General features: G+C 38.8%; 2 protein-coding genes across 3 annotated transcripts in view; both read right to left on the bottom strand.

Annotated features, from left to right (window-relative positions):
* Positions 1-4,810, bottom strand: part of ttll10 (tubulin tyrosine ligase-like family, member 10) — a 44,197-nt gene extending 39,387 nt beyond the window's left edge. Inside the window, exon 1 of the mRNA XM_026368030.1 lies at positions 4,717-4,810. The gene's annotated coding sequence lies outside the window, so the exon portion shown is untranslated. The remainder of the gene's footprint in view (positions 1-4,716) is intronic.
* Positions 4,811-5,565: 755 nt separating this feature from the next.
* The window catches only part of mib2 (mindbomb E3 ubiquitin protein ligase 2), a 36,658-nt gene continuing 23,970 nt past the window's right edge, over positions 5,566-18,253 (bottom strand). For both annotated transcript variants that reach the window (XM_026367103.1, XM_026367102.1), the window contains exons 13-19: positions 17,340-17,494; positions 11,043-11,169; positions 10,687-10,947; positions 8,908-9,086; positions 8,619-8,812; positions 8,319-8,384; positions 5,566-8,226 (exon numbers count right to left, since the gene is read on the bottom strand). In XM_026367103.1, the coding sequence (XP_026222888.1) occupies positions 7,985-8,226; positions 8,319-8,384; positions 8,619-8,812; positions 8,908-9,086; positions 10,687-10,947; positions 11,043-11,169; positions 17,340-17,494 (1,224 nt within the window). In that variant the 3' untranslated portion in view covers positions 5,566-7,984. The remainder of the gene's footprint in view (positions 8,227-8,318; positions 8,385-8,618; positions 8,813-8,907; positions 9,087-10,686; positions 10,948-11,042; positions 11,170-17,339; positions 17,495-18,253) is intronic.

Genomic DNA, 18,253 nt, shown 5'->3' with positions numbered 1-18,253 from the left:
TTGTTTATGGAACAACAGGTGTTTAGTGACAGTGCAAACAAAGCCACCTCATCTAGAATTGCTGGTTCCTTCTGAATTGCTGCAGGAGAGTCGATCCCCTAAACATTCAGCTAAGGAAAATTCCCAGCATCTTATGGCAGTTTCTACCAAAACATCTCATTACTCTTTAAAGTTCAGAGGACAAAGAGGGGCAAAGGGCGATGACATCATATTTTGTCAATGTGGTAAATTACCAAATATTATGTCACTAACTCAGTCAAGGTGTCCCAGCCACCTTGCTGCACACAGCTGACTCTCAGGGGATAGCGGATCTTGCTACAGCTTTGTGGTAGTTAACATCTGGTACATTTACATGTATTGATCTGATTAAAGCAACACTATATGGAAATGATTAAAAGGAAATAATCTGTTAATCTTAACCACATCCAGACCATCACAACTCTAAACTGCAGCCAGGACACAGATTTTAGTATTGGCATGATTTTAGGTTTACATGCTAATGCAGAGTTTTTGTCTTTTCTTTTTGTGGATTCAGGAATCAAACCACAAGTAAACTTTGAGTTCAGAATATTGTATTTTGTGTTGTTTAAGTGAATCAACAATCTCCTAAATTTACATTTTTACCAGATGAAGTTGCAATAATGAAAAGATGACAGGAAACAAGAGGTGCAAGAAAGGTTGATGAACATATTAAAATCAGAGAAATTAGAGTTCTTAACCACTAAGTAACAAAGTTGTTCTACTTCAGTGAATAAGGCATTAACTTGTAAGAGTTGGGCCAATAATCAAGACTATTATAGCTGAAAGAGTGTTATAACTAGATCATATCTGTGAGAGAGATATTTGAGTCAAATGTTTCTTATGGTATAAATAGAAAAGACCAAAACCAAGACAATGGTTTATGAAAAAAAACGAACTTCACGATAGAGATGGTAAAGAAGTGTTTGAAGACACAACCACTGACACTGACCCAGTGACATGATGCAGTCCAAGGCAGCATTAAGCTCTAACAACAACCATCTGCCAGAATCTGCATCTGTTGTTATGTTTGGACGTCATTTAAACAAACTCTGGGAAATAACATGTCTGTAAATGCAGCTGCAAGCAGTGTCCGTGCACACTGTGTGTCTATTATATGAGTCAGTGTGTGAAAACAGGTCACAACAAACATCATCAGAACAAGACTACGCTGCCAGAAATGGAAATAAACACTAACTGAATAAAGTACTGCAGTAGATGGCAATCGGTCTGCTATTTATACAATACTGAATCCTGGTCCATGAATCCCTGGTTGAAATGGGAGTAGCTGTGGAAATAGGAACTGTTGCCTGTGTTGTTTACTAGTCTGATGGCAAAAAAAATCAACTGTGGTCAATTTTGATGTCATCAGACCAGAACCAGTTGTCTTCAGAGTTGGTTAACTTTTTTTCTAATAAAGCTCCGTCTAATAAGAAAACAGCAAGTACTGCTGTGTGTACAGTCTCTGTCTTTGAGAGTCTTTCACATGAGTCACGTGTTTTATGAGTGTCAATTAGCATCATTAGTGTCAATTAAGCTGAACAAAAAAGTGCATTATGCATGTATTAAGACTTCCACAGGTGCCAATGGTCTATAGTGTTAACATCTGTGTTTACATTAGCCTCAAATGTCTACAAATGCCTCTGATTTAACACTATTGCCTGTTTTTTATTCTGTTCTATGTCATTTCACGTTAAAATATCTTAAGCGTTTCCCCTTCATGTCAGTAGGTGCCAATAGTTGTTTTCATGGAAACATATTAGGCTATAAGTTAGCCTAGCCGGGCCTTTAGTGCTAACAAAGTGACTCTGTGAAACCACAAATACATTTTTGACTGTTCTTTAGAGACTGTCTAAAATTTGCCTCTTCGGTTAGTTAAATGTAAATTAGATTCACTTAAATAGAGAAGTTGACCACATTAACCAACTTACAACTAAATAGGTTTCCATGGAAACAAACACTAGTGCCAACTCACAGAAGGGGAAAACCGCTTCATAATATGTGGTTTGTTGATGATGACACAACTACAGTATGGCACGAGCAATGAGTTTATTAGGGATTTTATTTTTTCATTTTTACTACAAAATATTTACCTAATTAAAAAAATAATTAAAATAATAAAAAAAATTATTATAAGATTTAGTATTCATTTAGACAGAACTGATATAAAATTAAGCCAGCTGGTTAGGACAGTAAATAGCTAAACAGCTTTGTGTAACACGTAGCCTACATTTAGATGTTTAACTGAAGTGTGACAGTTAGATCTAAGTCTGTCTTATATGAAACCAGATACAGTGATGCCCAAACAGCTAAGTGGTTTCTAGCTAAAGTTTCGTATTTCTCTAAATATCAATGTAATCAGGCTTCTCATCTCCATGAATAAGCATGTTTCCTTTAGTGTCAGGAGGATTTTCATTCTGCCTTTCTTTAAGAATTACATCATCTGACTGATGCGTTTTATTTTAATACACACACAGGGTGTGAACAGGAGCCTGTCTGAACTGTCAACCTGAGGTGAAGCTATTCACCATAAACTAAACATTTAAACTCTCTCTCAGCTATCTCCAGATTCAAGTTTCATTACCTGGAAATCAAGAGAGTGTGATGTCTGCTCAAACAGCGTGGAAAAAAGGCAGACAAAGAGGAGCAGTTAGCGCTGATTACAAGATATAAAGAGGAAGAAAGTCACAGGGTTCATAGGAGGAGGCCGCCTCAGCTCACATAAGGTCAGGGAGCAGTTCTGTGAGCAGGTACGCCCCCTGTGGGACACCTGAGGATAAGACAATGACGTACAGGACCTCACCTGTCCTTACATCTCACTCCACACTTAGTTAAAGAAAGACAACAAATAGAAACCATATAGTGCTTGTGTTGTGGTGAAATAATAATTATTAATGACCATTTGTATGTTGGGACGAAATGAGATTGTTGTTTGACAGTGTTTTAGAGTAATTAAATACATTTATGCAAATATTACACTACACTTTTAAAGTACTAATGTGTTTGTTTAGGTTTTACATCTAAGCCTTTAGATATACTGTACCTAAATACCTACATTTCCTAACTATGAATAAAACAGTGAAAAGCTCATAAACTTCCTCATTTTACAGACTGAGTACTTTTACTTTCCTGGTCATACCTCCTGAGTACTGCCTGTTCCAGGAAACAATATTAACCTTGTATTTCTGTGTACCACTAGATGGTGCTCTCATCCCATCGTCTGACACAAGCTTTGCTCCCTTTGGCTCACATGGGGTAGACAAAATAATAGGAACTACAGAACAGCAGTATTGTGACAGAGATGACTGATCTACTTGTGTTATTAATGTTATTGTCTAAGGGTTCATATAAAACAAATAAAGGATAGTGAATCAGAGAATAAACATAATGGACACAAAGAAAAAAATAAACCATCCACTCATTACATCACACAAAGATAAATACGAACATTCAAAATATACAAAGGAGCAAATATATTTGATTTTTACAAAATATATATTGAATAAGAACTGTAAATATTTATTTTTACTTTGCTAAAACTCTAATGTTTGTTCTTACATCTAGGACAATCAGTACTTTTACTTCTAACAGTGTTTCAAGACATTCTCACACGACGGGTATCAGATAGTGAGACGTTCTCACAACCTTGTAAAGGCAAAGGTACCTCTTATTGTTAGTATAGGACGCACAGGGATGTCAAATGCCTGCGTTAGTAACAAGACTACTTTAGGAAGTACTTATTTTATCTTTTACCTTAACTTAACCCTGATGTTTTTTTTTGTTGTTGTTGCTGTTGTCACGTCAAACTGTGACGCCACAGGGTCCCTTTAGTGTCAAGCAATAGACACCAAGTGGAAAGCATCATGTGACTCTGTGGGATGAGAACGTGCTGGTATTGCTTCCTTTTAATTTCATGACCTGTCAAAGAAAAACAGGCCGTTTTGTGGTTCTTGCCTGTGTTTCGAAGCCGTCATCCTGTCCTCAGAGAAGACGTCACTGCTAAAGCGCTGAGTCATATGCCAAAGCCATGTGAGCCGTAAGACAATTAGGACTAAGAAGTGGCACACAGCAGCATTTAACAGGACACTGTGGCAAGATAACAGCCTAAATAGGCTACGGAAAGCACAACCTGCTTTCCTCACTGTTTACTTGAACTCAAGTGGGGGTTGTGATGTGGAACAGGTGAAGAAATATTCTAGTATTAAACTGTTTTGTCTTGTTTTTATGTGACAAAATCTAATTTCATGTTCCTGAATCTGGAATAAGGGAAATTTAGCTTTTATTTTCTGAAAATGTAAACATGCAGGGTTGAAAAATATAAGTAGCATATAGTAACACCACCACATTAATGTCAACACCTCAGTTTATCAATAAATAAGAGCAGTATACAGCTAAACCTCTTTACTGCACTGTGGGGTCACTACTGGGTCAGAACACTGGTTGCTGTTATCAGGAAGTAAAAATAAAGGAGAGATGCTGACAGTTACTATTGTGATGGCTTTAATGGAGTTTTACTAATATATTTTACTATATTTTATCTATTTCTCCAGGGTTTACTTTTAGTTTTAGCCCCAGTTTGTTCCTCTTCTCTATACTGTTAGCAAACATTCACGCCACACAGCTAACTAACTTGCTAACCATCAGTTTCTGTAAAAGTTCATTAACAGGTGATGTTTGAGGTTGTTTAAAAACACTTACTGTTTTTCTGAGGGTATCTTTGGAAAGACAAACGACGCTTCTTATCACCTGGATGATAAATCCAGCTGTAATCCAGCTGTAATCCAGCTGAATGGTAAAAAGATTTTCACTCGTCTCTCTCTGACCCCGAGTTAAAACAAAGATGGCGGCCCAACGACCACCTGGATGGGTAACCGCAACCAGAGAAACAGGTAAATAATCTTATCACACAGCGGACACACTTTCTTCCTCATCCAGATGACTAAAGAATGACCTGTGGGTTCTGAAAATATCGTCAGGACAACAATAGGTACTTTTAAACGACCTTATGGGTTATTCAAACATCGGCGGTCAGTTAATTTGTTGATGTTCCCTATGATGTGACCCCGTTAAAAGCCTACGTGTGAGTACTACAAACGAGGACTTTCGGCATCTACAGGTTCAGTAACAGTTTTATTTGAGATTTTTTAAAGAAGAAACATCATAATCTTCTTCCAACAAATGTGAAACGCACGCAAATAAGCAATCAAATCGTTTTTATTTCAGGAAAGCTGAGTTGTGTCGTTGTTAAACTGTTAGCTGACGTTAGCTAGCTAGCTAAATAATGTTAACGCAAATTATATAGCATTAGCTCACTGACATTTTCTAATTAGTATTAATGAAATTTAGTTATAGTTATTATAAGTCAGAAATATTTGACAAACAATGACATTGGTTATAATACTGTCAGGTGAATGGCTATTTAACCTTAAACACAATGTCTACAATCAAAAACATTTATAAGTCAACCTCCTACAGACAATGACCTTTTAAAAAAACTTACTGAATAGAATCCAAAATGAATAATAATAAAAATCCTGCACCAGGTCCTTAGAAAACAGTTCCATGTTTATTGCAAAATATTTTTGTACAGAATACAACTGAAAAAAACATCAACAGAGGAGGAATGGACAGTAAGGCCAACATCAGAACTCCAAGAGCTGAACTGTACAAACACCAATAGTAACATTTGCTGCTATAATTGTGTTTTAGTACATAAATTATTTCCCACCCCCGCAGCAACCTGAGGGAGGGAATAAAGAACTCATAGATCTTCTTCATTTTTCTAAAACATTATTGCCTTTGCCTGCAAATCCATCAACTTAGAACGCTACTGGACAATCCTTAAAATGTTGAAATTTCTGTAAGAAACTTGTCACTCAGTTGTTAATATCTCACAATATATAAATATATATACTTGTAAAAAGCTCCAAACAATTATGGGACTGATAGTATTTTGAAAGAAAGTTTAGCATCACTTGTAATTGAGCACATGAGGAGGTTCAGAGCACTACAGCTAAAGTTAGGAGGCTAACACCATCAGCTTTACTGCTAATGCCAGTGATATAACTGAATGTGCTGAGATAATACTTCAGATTTTTACTTAACAAAATATGTATGTTGTTTAAAATTTGCTTTTAGTTTACTTCACGCACCTGGAATAATTGTACCCTCACTTGAGCGTAGAGGGATTTTGCAGGGTGTATAGATAAATTCGGGTGTGCATGCCCATGCACGTCCTCATGCGATTTGGCACAGATGTAAAAAGTTCTTTCCAAGTCAACCTTGTGGTAAACACGTCTCTGTCTATCCAGCTTTTTCTCTTACATATTTTTTTTACACATAAAAAAGGCAGAGTGAGACAGGATACACCCCCCTCGACATTCAAATGTACATCTTTAACATTGGCTCTCCCAAAATTTGGGATCTAATGAAGACAAATAAGAAAACCTCCTGTCTCTGGAAGATTATTGGAGTAAATAAAGTTTGGAATAGATAAAATGTTTTTCTCATATTCATAAGCCCTTCAAGAAACACCAAACACCAAAAAATTAGAAAGGATGAAGATGATGTACAATCCAGAACTCCAGGAAGAGAAAAGGGGGGGGGTCTTATGAAATGACTGGACGAGGAAGTACAGATGCAACACAACAATGTCATGTTTTTGCCCTTCTGATTCCATACTTTACAATACATCTGGTAGACAAACAACAGAACACGGCATCGTCTACACCAGACATGTGACAGACAGACTGTGGTCTTCCGATACAAACAGGCATATTAATGCGATTTTTAAGTCCAAAATTAAACAGAAAACAGCTGACTCGTGCTTCTGGGATGTTTTATGTCAGTTTTGTTGCAGAAACCCCTCTGCAAACATTCATTGCACTAATGAGAAAGTACGTTTCAGGGTTAATAAAGTGTTTCTTCTGCAATTTTAAATATTAATGAGCTTTTCTTTCAATGACCCTCCGCCAAAATGATCTGTAGCTCTGTGATGATCATGGTGTTGGGCGGGATCTTTAACCTTTCATGGATATCACAAGTGCTTTCAATAATTTGATACCCTGAGTAGAGGAAATAGGCTTGGGGTGAATTTCAGTAGAAACAAAAACATTATTGTAAAGCAAACAACAAATGAAAAAAAGATAATAATAAGTAATACCACCTTTCACACATAAATAAAAAATCTGTATTTATCAGTAAATTAAAAACCACAAATATAACCATTGAGAAATAAAACAACAACAACACCCATGACAACACAAGTCATTTTCAGCTTTACAATATGCATATACTCATGCATATATAGTGTTTATTTCCCCTTGCATACAGGCGAGTTGTTGGGGACGTTGTAGAGAGCCTTCAGTTATACCGACGACCTCTGCAGAGACTAACAGTGAATATTAAGAGATTGATATAAATGAGAGCAAAGATAATTCACAGGACAGGCCGAAGGGTGAGAAGACAGGGACTGATTCTGTGCAGCCTTGTAAACAAAAGAGGCCAGATAGCCAAAGAGGAGGACGGGTAACAGACATCCACTTAAAGCAGCAAAGGACAGATTAAAGGAGGTGGAGGCTGGCTGGGAGTGAGGACAACAAGAGGCGGGGGACCTTGTTCTCCCTGCTAAACAAACTTTGCCTCTGGCCTTTCCCATTGAGCCTGAGCAATAATTGTTGATGCCAAAAATACAGGTGAAATGGTCGACACGTTTCTGCCTGCGCTGCTCGAGAAGGAAACGTAACAAAAATGTAACAGCAGACTCTCAGCGATGTAACACAGCGTCTTATAGTAAAGCAACGTGGGCTGTGTGAGTATTTGATTACGAGGGGCTGGGATGAGCATGTAAGTGCGACAGGCAGATAATAGTCACTAGGTGAGGTCCCCTCTCACCTTCACCCTCACTTCTCTCCAACCCCCTCCGACATCCTCTTTGGGTTGTTAACAGCTGAGAGGACAAAGAAGCTCAGACGAATAACTGGATCCGCTCGCGGATAGTCTGCCTGCAAATCGGGCAGGTCTTGAGCGCGGCGCTGCATTCAATGCAGGAGGCATGTCCGCACTGGAAGACCAGCTTGATGTGGTTGTCAATGCAGATGGGGCAGGTGATTCGTTCCTCCATTTGTCGATAGCGAGACTGCAGCTGCTCCAGCAGGTTATGCTGCTCCGAGTTCTCATTGCCAGGGCTGCAGTCCACCTCTGTTTGGTCTGTGGGGGAGAGGTCATATAGTCGACTATTTACTATAGCCCAATTAAACCTGGTCACAGTGAAATATACAGATGAATTACAAAAGTCTCACCTTGTCTAATTTTCTTGGTGATTGTGACTTGGCATTTGATGCATTTCTTCATTCGATGGGCGCATTCTGTTAACATAAGAATGAAATCAGCAAAAATGTACACAAGCAATACAAAGGGAGTATTTGTAATTTGGTAAAGAATAACAAACCAAACAAAAATATTTAAGTTAAGTGGCTGGGGTTAACACAAAAAAATTCTCTATTATCATTTTCTGATTTTATATACACTGATTTTCTTGTACCTACTGATGACAGCCCATTACTATAATTGGCCCCTCACTGACTCCAGTTTCCACATACCTTCACAGGCGACACTGTGCTGGCAAGGGCAGAACAGAACCAGTAGAGCCAGCTCTGAGCAGATGAGGCATTCACTGGGCCCCGGTGGTGTGGGAAGAACCAGGTTGGTCATAGTGTTGGGGGTGGTGTGGACCCGGCGCAGGCTGGCACTGCTCAGGCCCTGTCCACATGTGATGGCCTGCAGACGTTGCAACCTGACAGGCAACACAAAGCTGTAACACTTTGTCTGTAATGTCACAAACGGATTCAGAAGTCATGATTAATTTCAACACTGCTTTTGCAGCTCTACCTGTGCTTCTCTGAGAAGCTCTTGATGAGCTGCAGCATGGTGCTGTCCGATACCAGATCCAAAGGACTCTTTCCCTTGTGGTTGGCATAGTTGATGTCAGCGCCTTCCTGCGCCAGAAAACAAGCCATAGCTGCCCCAACACTCAGCTCTGTATTCCCCATAAGACCTGAAGCGCTCAGCTGTGAATACACACGGTGATAATGGTAAGAGACAACGGAATAAAAGAAAGAACTTCAAACAATTTTATTATTATTGAGCAGATCCCGTCCTACAATCATTCACTCACTAAGAACTTGTCCAAATGGTAGGAATTTAGAATACTGAAAACTTAGTCAAGGACACAACTGATAAGCTGACGGGTAACTGAAGTAAAATCAACAGAACCCAACAAAGGCTGAGGCTGATGTGTAAACGCAAATCTAATCGGCACTGGAGAACTCCCCCAATAACTCATCTGCTGACAATGTCCAAAACAGCTCTGAACACTTAAGTCTAGCCACATTAAAACTGTGCGTGTGTGTATTTGTGTGTGTGTGTTGGCTTGGCAAGTGCCCAGGATGTTCTGCGATCTGCAGTGTTTGCGGTCATGTAGACTGGAAAGGACATTCTTCATTATTGCAATAATATCAACACCAACTGATCTAACTGAATTTAAGGTGCTCATATAAAAAGTGCTGCACAAAGCAGGGAGTCAGGTCGTCCTAATGAGAATTATTAAACTAGTCTGAGCCAGTGTCTCTCTGTGAAGCATGAAGAAGACTAAAGGACAACAGTGACATTAAAATCGGATCCGCAGGTACAGATACAGTTACAATGTGAACATTGCATGAATGAATCCTCCAGTGGGTTTCAAAGTCATTATATTAAGAGGGGGTTTTAATGTTTCAGCCGCCTCATTTATGTCAATACTGTAGGGTTGCATTATCTTTGCTTTCCATAATAAATAATCTTCTATAGGATGCAATTATTGACTGCAGTATTATTGAATCCCTAAAATTTCTAGAGAGAATCTGACTACAATCCACAGTGTCATGTTGAGGTCAGGAAGACTAGATGAAGTAATTTCTCTCTTCGCTCTTCAGTCAAATTAAACCATCTCAACCCAGGTTAGCCTAAGCCAAAACAGTAAAATGCAAAGATATGAGACTGCTGAGACTATTTGCGTTGGATGGAATGGGAGTTAAAAGCAGTTTTAAAGTCTGTTAGGACAGTCTTAAGGAGGGCCAGGTTTACCTGACTGTACACACATACTCTACTATACATTCCTTCCCTTAGGCTTTATTTTGTTTGCATTGTTTCTTTGTTCCTTAATCTATTTGGGGATTAGAGAATAAAGAATAATAATACTGTTAGTACTTAATCAGTATTTACCACCTTTAGACTGTATTAATCTGTCTTTGCTTCTTCAGCCTTACATCACCATCCTTAGGTGTATTTTAATTCGTACTTAGTCTATATTTAGGCCTGTCTGAATGTTTTTTTTCTTTTCCTTTAGTAACTGTGTCCTGTCTTTATTTATCCTCTCAACAGTCTGTATTTAGCCAATATCTCTTCACATCCTTTTAAACTCTATTCTTTCCCAGAAATAACCATAAATAACATGAAATCATCACAACAGCTACAGTCACATTATGAGTTTATGTAATGTCAGTATTTATAAACCATGTCAGTTAACAAACCTGGCTAAATATTTAAAATTAATACAATATGTGGCGCCACAGTGCAAAGGAAAGTAGAATTGTCTCCCCATAGATGAAATGCTAATACTTGAAAATTTACCCTGCAGTAAAGTGATGTGGAGGAACACCCCTCGCTGCCCTCCTCTGTGCTGCTGGTTCCCACGGTGGGGCTGAGCATAACATTGGCCAGCTGCGGGCGCAGGAGGGACACGTGCATGGCTGTGTCACCGTCCTCATCCTCCATGTTCACATCGGCACCCTCGGCCACCAGCAGCTGCACCAGGTCGGTGTGGCCCTGCGTCACCGCCAGCTGCAGCGGTGTCTGGTTGCGATTGTTGCGGATGTTGATGTCGCAGCGTCCCTGTGGAGGAGAGCAAATTTAATTTACAGAAACATAAAATCAAAAGTCAAACGATAAATGTCTAAAAGAAACTGGGGGATGCATCCTGAGCTCACCTCCTTGATGAGGATCTCAGCTACATCTCTGTGGTTGTTGAGTGCAGCCAGATGCAGTGCAGAGAAGCCATCCTCCTTCTTAACATCCACTAGCTGCCGGGCTCGTCCCAGGATCTTTTCTGTGGCTCTGTCGCCAGATTAAACAACACAAAATTCAATTAAAGCAAAACAGTCCACATGATTTCAAAATAAGAACATTTACGTTTGTAAAGCCTGTTCTGCTGTTTTCTTACCATCTCAAATACTTAATAAATTGCAGGCTGCTAAATGTTGCTGTCAGTGTTAGCTGTCATTATCTTTTCAGAGCTATCAGTGTGATTGTTTTCATGCTCATTGTTACTGATTGGCCAACATTAAAGTGACTAATTTGTGCCCATATCATATTTCAAACTTTGTGCCATGAACATGATATGACATACTGTAGTATCAGCATCAACAACAGCACTTCAGACAGTAAAACATGAACGAAATCTCTCAGAATACAAAGCTAATTTTATCCCATGTCTGTGTGACAGTGTTTGTCACGAGCTTGGGCAGAGACGCAGCTGTTGCCAGTTCTTACTAAATTAAGCTAAATGACCTTCTGATGTACAACAAACTAACATGAAGCACCTGCCCTTTGTTTAATACTCCCCTAACCCAACGTGTTGCAAATAAATTGTTGTTTTACCAAGTGATCTACTGCTATTTAAAGCAGTAGCTGATCTCTTTGTAACTTGTCATCGACCTCTATGCTGCACAGTAATATGGACAGAATATCACAAACAACACAATCAGTCACAGCTCAGTGCCTGACACAACCGAGGACTGTAAATGCTGCCAAGGACAAACATTGTAATACAGTTGTCTTTGGTATCCATTTAGTATTGTAGGATTACAGCAGGTTATCCATAATGGGAGTTAACAAAAGAGAAGCACAGTTTCACTGCATTATAGAGACAAATTTAGTGAAGCTACACTGTTAAGAGCTTTTTTGTCATTTATGCAGCAGGCCGATGCTGCACTGTTGAGTTGTTCGCTCCTCTGTAGCTGAGTCTGAGTTCATCACGTGTAAAATTGAAGGTGACAGCATTAGTGTGCACCCAGGAAGACGGCATGGCACCATGGAGACTTCAGTGAGACATGACCCAAACGTTCTAGGATGTTAGCCTAATTTTAATGTTAGCTCTCCTGGTTTTCACTGTTTGGAGACACCTGTGTCACTCTTAAGCGATTTTAAAAATGTAGTAGACTGATGGACAGCATAGAAAGGATGCTTTTTGTTTCCAGCTTGAAGAATGAGGCTGATTTTCTATATTTTTGGTATTGTCAACAAATCTCATCAAAGGACTAAAAGAACAATGAATTGAATCTACTTGCTGTGACCACTGTGCATGCAGAACCTATTTTAGCCTATTCGTTTGTGGTACAGACTTCCACTGCTGTTTAAAAACTATTAAAAATACATCAATGAGTCACAGCGTTGCACTGGGTGATTGTTTACTCGTCACGAAAAAAATTATCTTATGATTGCTGTGTTAGACTGTATAAATGCTCCCAGTACTATAATGGGAACAGGAGAAATCAATGATTTTTGCATCAGTGCAACAGGGACAATGTTAATGTAGCTTTAACTATGATAACTTACAAATTACAACATTTACAGCCTCATTAGCAGCAACTTGCTGATAACATTTTAATTTCATTACCAAGGGCTGGCGCACCGGCTGCTTTGTTACATGTGTAGTCACATATGGTCAGGATCTCCTCTAGGGGTCTTATTAAGGATGACGGCTGTCACTGGTACCTGCATTGCAGCTCCGGGTGTGGGTGTGTGTGCTGTAGGTATTGATGGAAGGAAATATCATTCCTGCTTTTAAGAGCACCAGGGCACCTTTGTTATCATAAAGAGCTCGCCCTCGCAGTTCTGAAGCAGCTTCTCTCATTGGACACCAGCCGGGTCAGTGTCTCCTCTACCCACTATGCGTCATTTCTCTGCATTATTTCCATAATCATTACTGCTCTGTGTTCATGAATATTCAGACTTGGCTGACGTTTTGAGGCAGTTTTGTACAAACATGGCTTTACAAGAAACAGCCACAGGGCATGCTGGTGATGACTTTATTGGAGACTGAAGTCATCCTTTGGTTATTTTTGGGAGTTTGCATCAGGCTTGTTTGGAAATTGCGCCTTGATCAAAGCTTGATAAAACCAAAAGAAATGTACCGTGACAAGTGCTAATTCTCAGGCAGTGGAAATGACAAATTAAATTCAAATAAAGGCTTTTTGTTTCTATCTATGAGAGTGTCTTTGTTGCAAAATCTATCTGGTGTGTGTCAGATAGTTTACAATGTACTGTCAAAAGGCACAAAATAACTCTAACTAAGAAAGATGGGAGTAAATAGGAAGAGGGGTTTTAAAAGAAAGGGAAGAAAGGAAGAAATTGCTGGGGAACAAAAGCAATCTGGTGAAAGTGAGGTGGAAACAAAGGAAGTACTGTACAAGGAGGTGAGATTATAGGAAAGAGGGAGAAATCCATCCAAGTGTTCTTTCTTTTCATGTAAATACAGTAAACAGACTAAACCATCCTTTAGATTCATTTGCCTCTTCTGTCAAGCTCAAACTCCAGAAGAAATCTGGCTGCTTGCCTTGTTTCTTTTCTTTCCCAGGACTGTTTGTGAACTTGGCCTCTGGCCCTCTTTTTCCATTTCCTCACAATAAATAAATACTCTCACAAACAAAGCATTCTCAATTTTCTGTCACAAAAACAATGGAGGGCCACAGCTGCTCATATGAATTCCAAACGGTCCAGAATCAAACAAACAAAATAAAAACATTTGAGGCTGAGAATAGAAAACACCCATCAATTTACCAATTAAAGGATAAATATCAATCACATTTGGTAAATAAATGATCAGAAATCATAATTAAAAAGATAAATAACTCAGGCCTTTAAAAAAAATAACAAGAAAACCCTAAAAATACTAATAATCTTTAATTTACTCCACAAAATTTAAAGGCAACTTTCATTTGCCATTTAGAAAAAACACTAGGAAATCATACAAAATGCACCTGGACCTGGATATATGAACGAACGGCTGAACTGAGCTGATCAAGAACACTGTAAATCCTGTGTCTCCAGCTGATCAAAGCTGATGTCAGGCTAAATGAATGCTGGGTAGCACAGCCTAAACTCCCAGCAGTGCACATATGACTTTTGCCAGAACAGATCGGACATTTATTAAATGGCCGTCGACTGCGGCCTCCAGTCACATTCTTTTTCCTCTCTCACTTGGAGCTACTGCTTTCAGACGGTCTTTTTTTCTTTGCACGTGGACATATAGTTCACATATTTTACTTATATACAGGTCGGTCACAAGATTATATTCTAACAATTAATTTGTAAATTTTTTGTATAGTATGAGCTACTTTAGGAAGGAGGTGGTTTTTGGAGTTCTGAAGCAATGTGTGTAACGGAGTTGTTAAGGTCAGAATGTATCGCTTCAAAGCCTTTCTTTAATAAGAAAAATGGACCGTCTCGTCCTAATTTTTTACTGGTTCGAGACACTGGTATGAGTAGATGATGGACAGTGTGCAAGCAAATAACCAGAGGACCAAGCTGTTCTCTTATGATGACAATAACAGGGCTCCCACTCTTTGGAATAGAAAATTCCAGGACATTATTCATCAAATTACATAAAGTGCACTTTAAAAGTGTCTCACTGAAACCTTGAATGAAGTGGCATCTCTTCAGAAAGGAAATTTATGGTTGTGCTGACATTTTTTTTTCTTTCCTTTATGGCACCTCTTTAAAAACAGCCAGCGACAAGTTTCCATTACATAGTTTTGTTATAATTTGGGATGGAAAGTTCATACAGGGTCATAAACACCCTAGAGGAAAGAAGCAGGAACCTCACCATGCTTAGGGGTGACATCGTGCATTATGGGAAACCTCAACTTTAAGAAGATTGTCAGACATTTAAAGAGATTTACAGTCTTATTTATTTCATGAAAAAACACCTCAACAGGTGTTTTTTCATGCATGATGTGCTAAATATAAATTATGAATCAATACGTCATAAATAAAAAATTTAATAATGAAACTATTTTAAAATAGATTCAGAGTACCACTGTGAGAGGCTTTAAACCACTTTTGGTGTGTTCTCTCCACATTTCCAGCCCATTCATGAATTGTGGAGGCTGATGTGATGTAACATATACAAAGGACAACACTGGCACACCAAAAAGGAGCCAGATATAGCAGTTTTGTTTGAGGGTTGAAACCTTATCTGAAGGTGTGACAAAGTGGTTCGGGTGCACTAGCCGTCACGACAGGTGTAGATCAAACACAGAAGACACGGAGTTTCCCTTTAACAGTTAAATGGAAAACTCAAAGGGGTTCTACAGAGAGAAGTCCGCTTGCAGTTGTCATTAACAATACTCAAAAGCAGTTTTTCAGTGTACACCAAGTTGTCACTCCTGCTAACATGGTACAATCAACCACCACCACAAGTAAAATCTAATTCTGTGGGAAACACTAATCAGTATAGTATCATAAGTAAGTGTATAGTGTAGCTGCTTAAAGCAGTAACTGAGCTCTTTCACAATTATAATTAAGTGAATACACTACAGTTACATTCAAATTCATATCCAAAATTATGATATGTAGCATGTTGCTAGGGTTACTGCACATAGGGAATTCATTTCTTCAAATTAAGTTTATGATTTCTGGTTGGACATTTCTCACCACACAATTCTGAATGTAAATAATAACTAGGAATAACACTGCATTGAACCCACAGTAACATAGATCATCTACTCTTCAGTGTTACCTTGTAGCTTAGCAAAGAAGTAACAACTAAACAAGCAGTCATGTAGCTGAGAAAATGTCTGAAGACATTTCTGTCAAGGTCTCTGTTACAATGTGGACATATTTGGAAAATTACAGCAACCAAATGTCCTAAACAACATTAGATTGGTGGTAGAAAACATAAGTAACCAAGCCAAATTGAAACATGTGGGCTTACAACTCTGCATACAGAAACTCCAAAAGAGAAAAAATAATGTGCTATGGATGATATGAATTTAATTAGCTGTCATTCACACACACAGGTAATCCAAGACAAACATTAAAACTGGAAGCCTCAGTCTTTAGAATGTCTTTGCCTCAGTTTCTTTTGTTTTTTTTCTCCATTAACTCGCTTGTTAATTAGGTACAGCCACACAGCCAGCGCAGGAAGGGAAGCGACTGTGCCGATGTCATCTGCATGATGAGGTCTAGCGTCACTACAGAGTCTCCTCCACATTATAATTGTGAAAGCACTCAGTTATCTACTGCATTTCTGTCTGCCAGGTCAGTGCTCTGTCTAGGATCAGCTTGTGATTAAGTACCTGCAGTGTCAACCAGCCTAAAATCCAACACAGTCAGAAGACAACAGAGGCTTTGTGACAGGTGTCAGTGACGCAGCCTTGATGTTGGCCTCAAGCATCACACTGAAGAATAAAGGGGGCTGAGCTGATCTCTCCCCGGGTCCCTTTGGGTGTTTTTGGGAGGACTTGATTGCTGAGCATGCAATTCTGGAAGGAATTAAGTCAAAATCTTTGATGTTTTCATAAAAATAAATGTGGCATCGGCTTCTAAATAACTGCCTGTAGCCAAGCCATGAAAGATTTTGCAATTGCCATCGTGGACACTAAAAGTCTTCGCTGGGAAAAATAATGTGGCACACTGCTTAGAGTTTGTTTGGATTTTTGGAATTGTGCTCCAATGAATCCCACATTTGCACTGCAGAGAAGTTACTACACTAAATGAAGTTTGGGAATAAGTGAATGTGCATGGAAACAAAAGTTACTGCATTTTTGCCTGATATTGACTGCAAGCTTGCTGACAGTAGCAGAAGCTGTGTGGGAGATGAGCTCTCTATTTGTAGCGGGTAGTGTTGAGAGTTGACCTTTGATTCCTAATTTGAGCAAGTGGGAGAGACTCCCACACACACACACCCATAACCATGATTTCCTGTGTTCACAGTAGACATGTATTTAAACTACCAGGGTACTGACTAAGAGGACTGGATTTCCTTGATACTACTGACTAGTACTACTACTTCAGTTGGTGAATACATGCTTGACGAACTGGATTTGTTTGTCCATTGTGCATGTGTCAAAATGAAAGTAAGCATTACCAGCACTGGAACAATAGATATTAACTTTGAGAAACCCCTGTTTCCTTAAAAGAAAAAACCCTTCACCTTCTCTTTTTAAATTTCATCCAAGCTCTTAAACATACTTGCAAAAATCATGGATACTATCTCCACTTACATTTTGTTTCCTTTGAGTGCAGCATGGTGCAGTAGGTTGAAGCCTCTGTGGTTCTGTTGGGTGAAATCAATGTTGGGCACCACGACCAGGATCTCGATAATATTGCGGAAATCTTTAGCAATGGCATCATGGAGAGGTGTGTCCCCATATGAATCCTGATTGGAAAAGAGAAAAAAATGGACATGCAGCAAAGTGAGTGAGGCTGTTTCTTGCATTAAGGTTGGTGCTGCAGGACTTTGAGCAACATGCTGTAATATAACACTGCAAAATGCAAAAAAAAAAAAAAATAGTATGATGGCAGTGACTTATTGAAAGTTAGCTGAATTTAATGTTGTAAAAACTACATTAATTGTTAACAGTAATAAACAGGTGTTAACAATAACATAATTTGGTTTACTATACTTGCTGTAATCTCTTTTGGATCAGTTTTGCCTTTTCAGTCAAAAAAAACACACACACACAAACAAACTCACTAACTGGCATATTTTTGGCTGAGTAGCCACACTACTCAAGCAGAAAAAAATGAGTTAGTTAGTGAATTCTTGGTCTGGTTGCAGGCATGTTAGACAGTCTGAAAAATGCCCTAGAAGAGACACTAAATAGCCTTAATGAGGCCAAAGGCTAAAGTGAAACAGGGCCACAGTCAAAACCCATAAATATTTGAATTTGTCTGTGTTTACAAATGTTTGAAAGGGCAACGTGTGAGCTGCTTATGACGTGTACAACAAATGCCACAGAGGTTTGCTTATTGGAACTAATCATTTCCTTAGAAAAACGAAACAAAACATGAATAAAACGGGATCAGTAATACATACACACAAACGTGTTTCAAATTTGATATGTTTTGTATATTTCTTTTAATACTAACTTGTGTTTTTCCTGCTACTGTGCATAATCAATAAAATATTAAAGAG

This window comes from Anabas testudineus, chromosome 7, assembly GCF_900324465.2.
Source record: "Anabas testudineus chromosome 7, fAnaTes1.2, whole genome shotgun sequence".
NCBI classification, from domain to species: domain Eukaryota; kingdom Metazoa; phylum Chordata; class Actinopteri; order Anabantiformes; family Anabantidae; genus Anabas; species Anabas testudineus.
The sequence above is the reverse complement of the archived record's forward strand: the minus strand, read 5'-3'. Positions and strand labels throughout refer to the sequence as shown.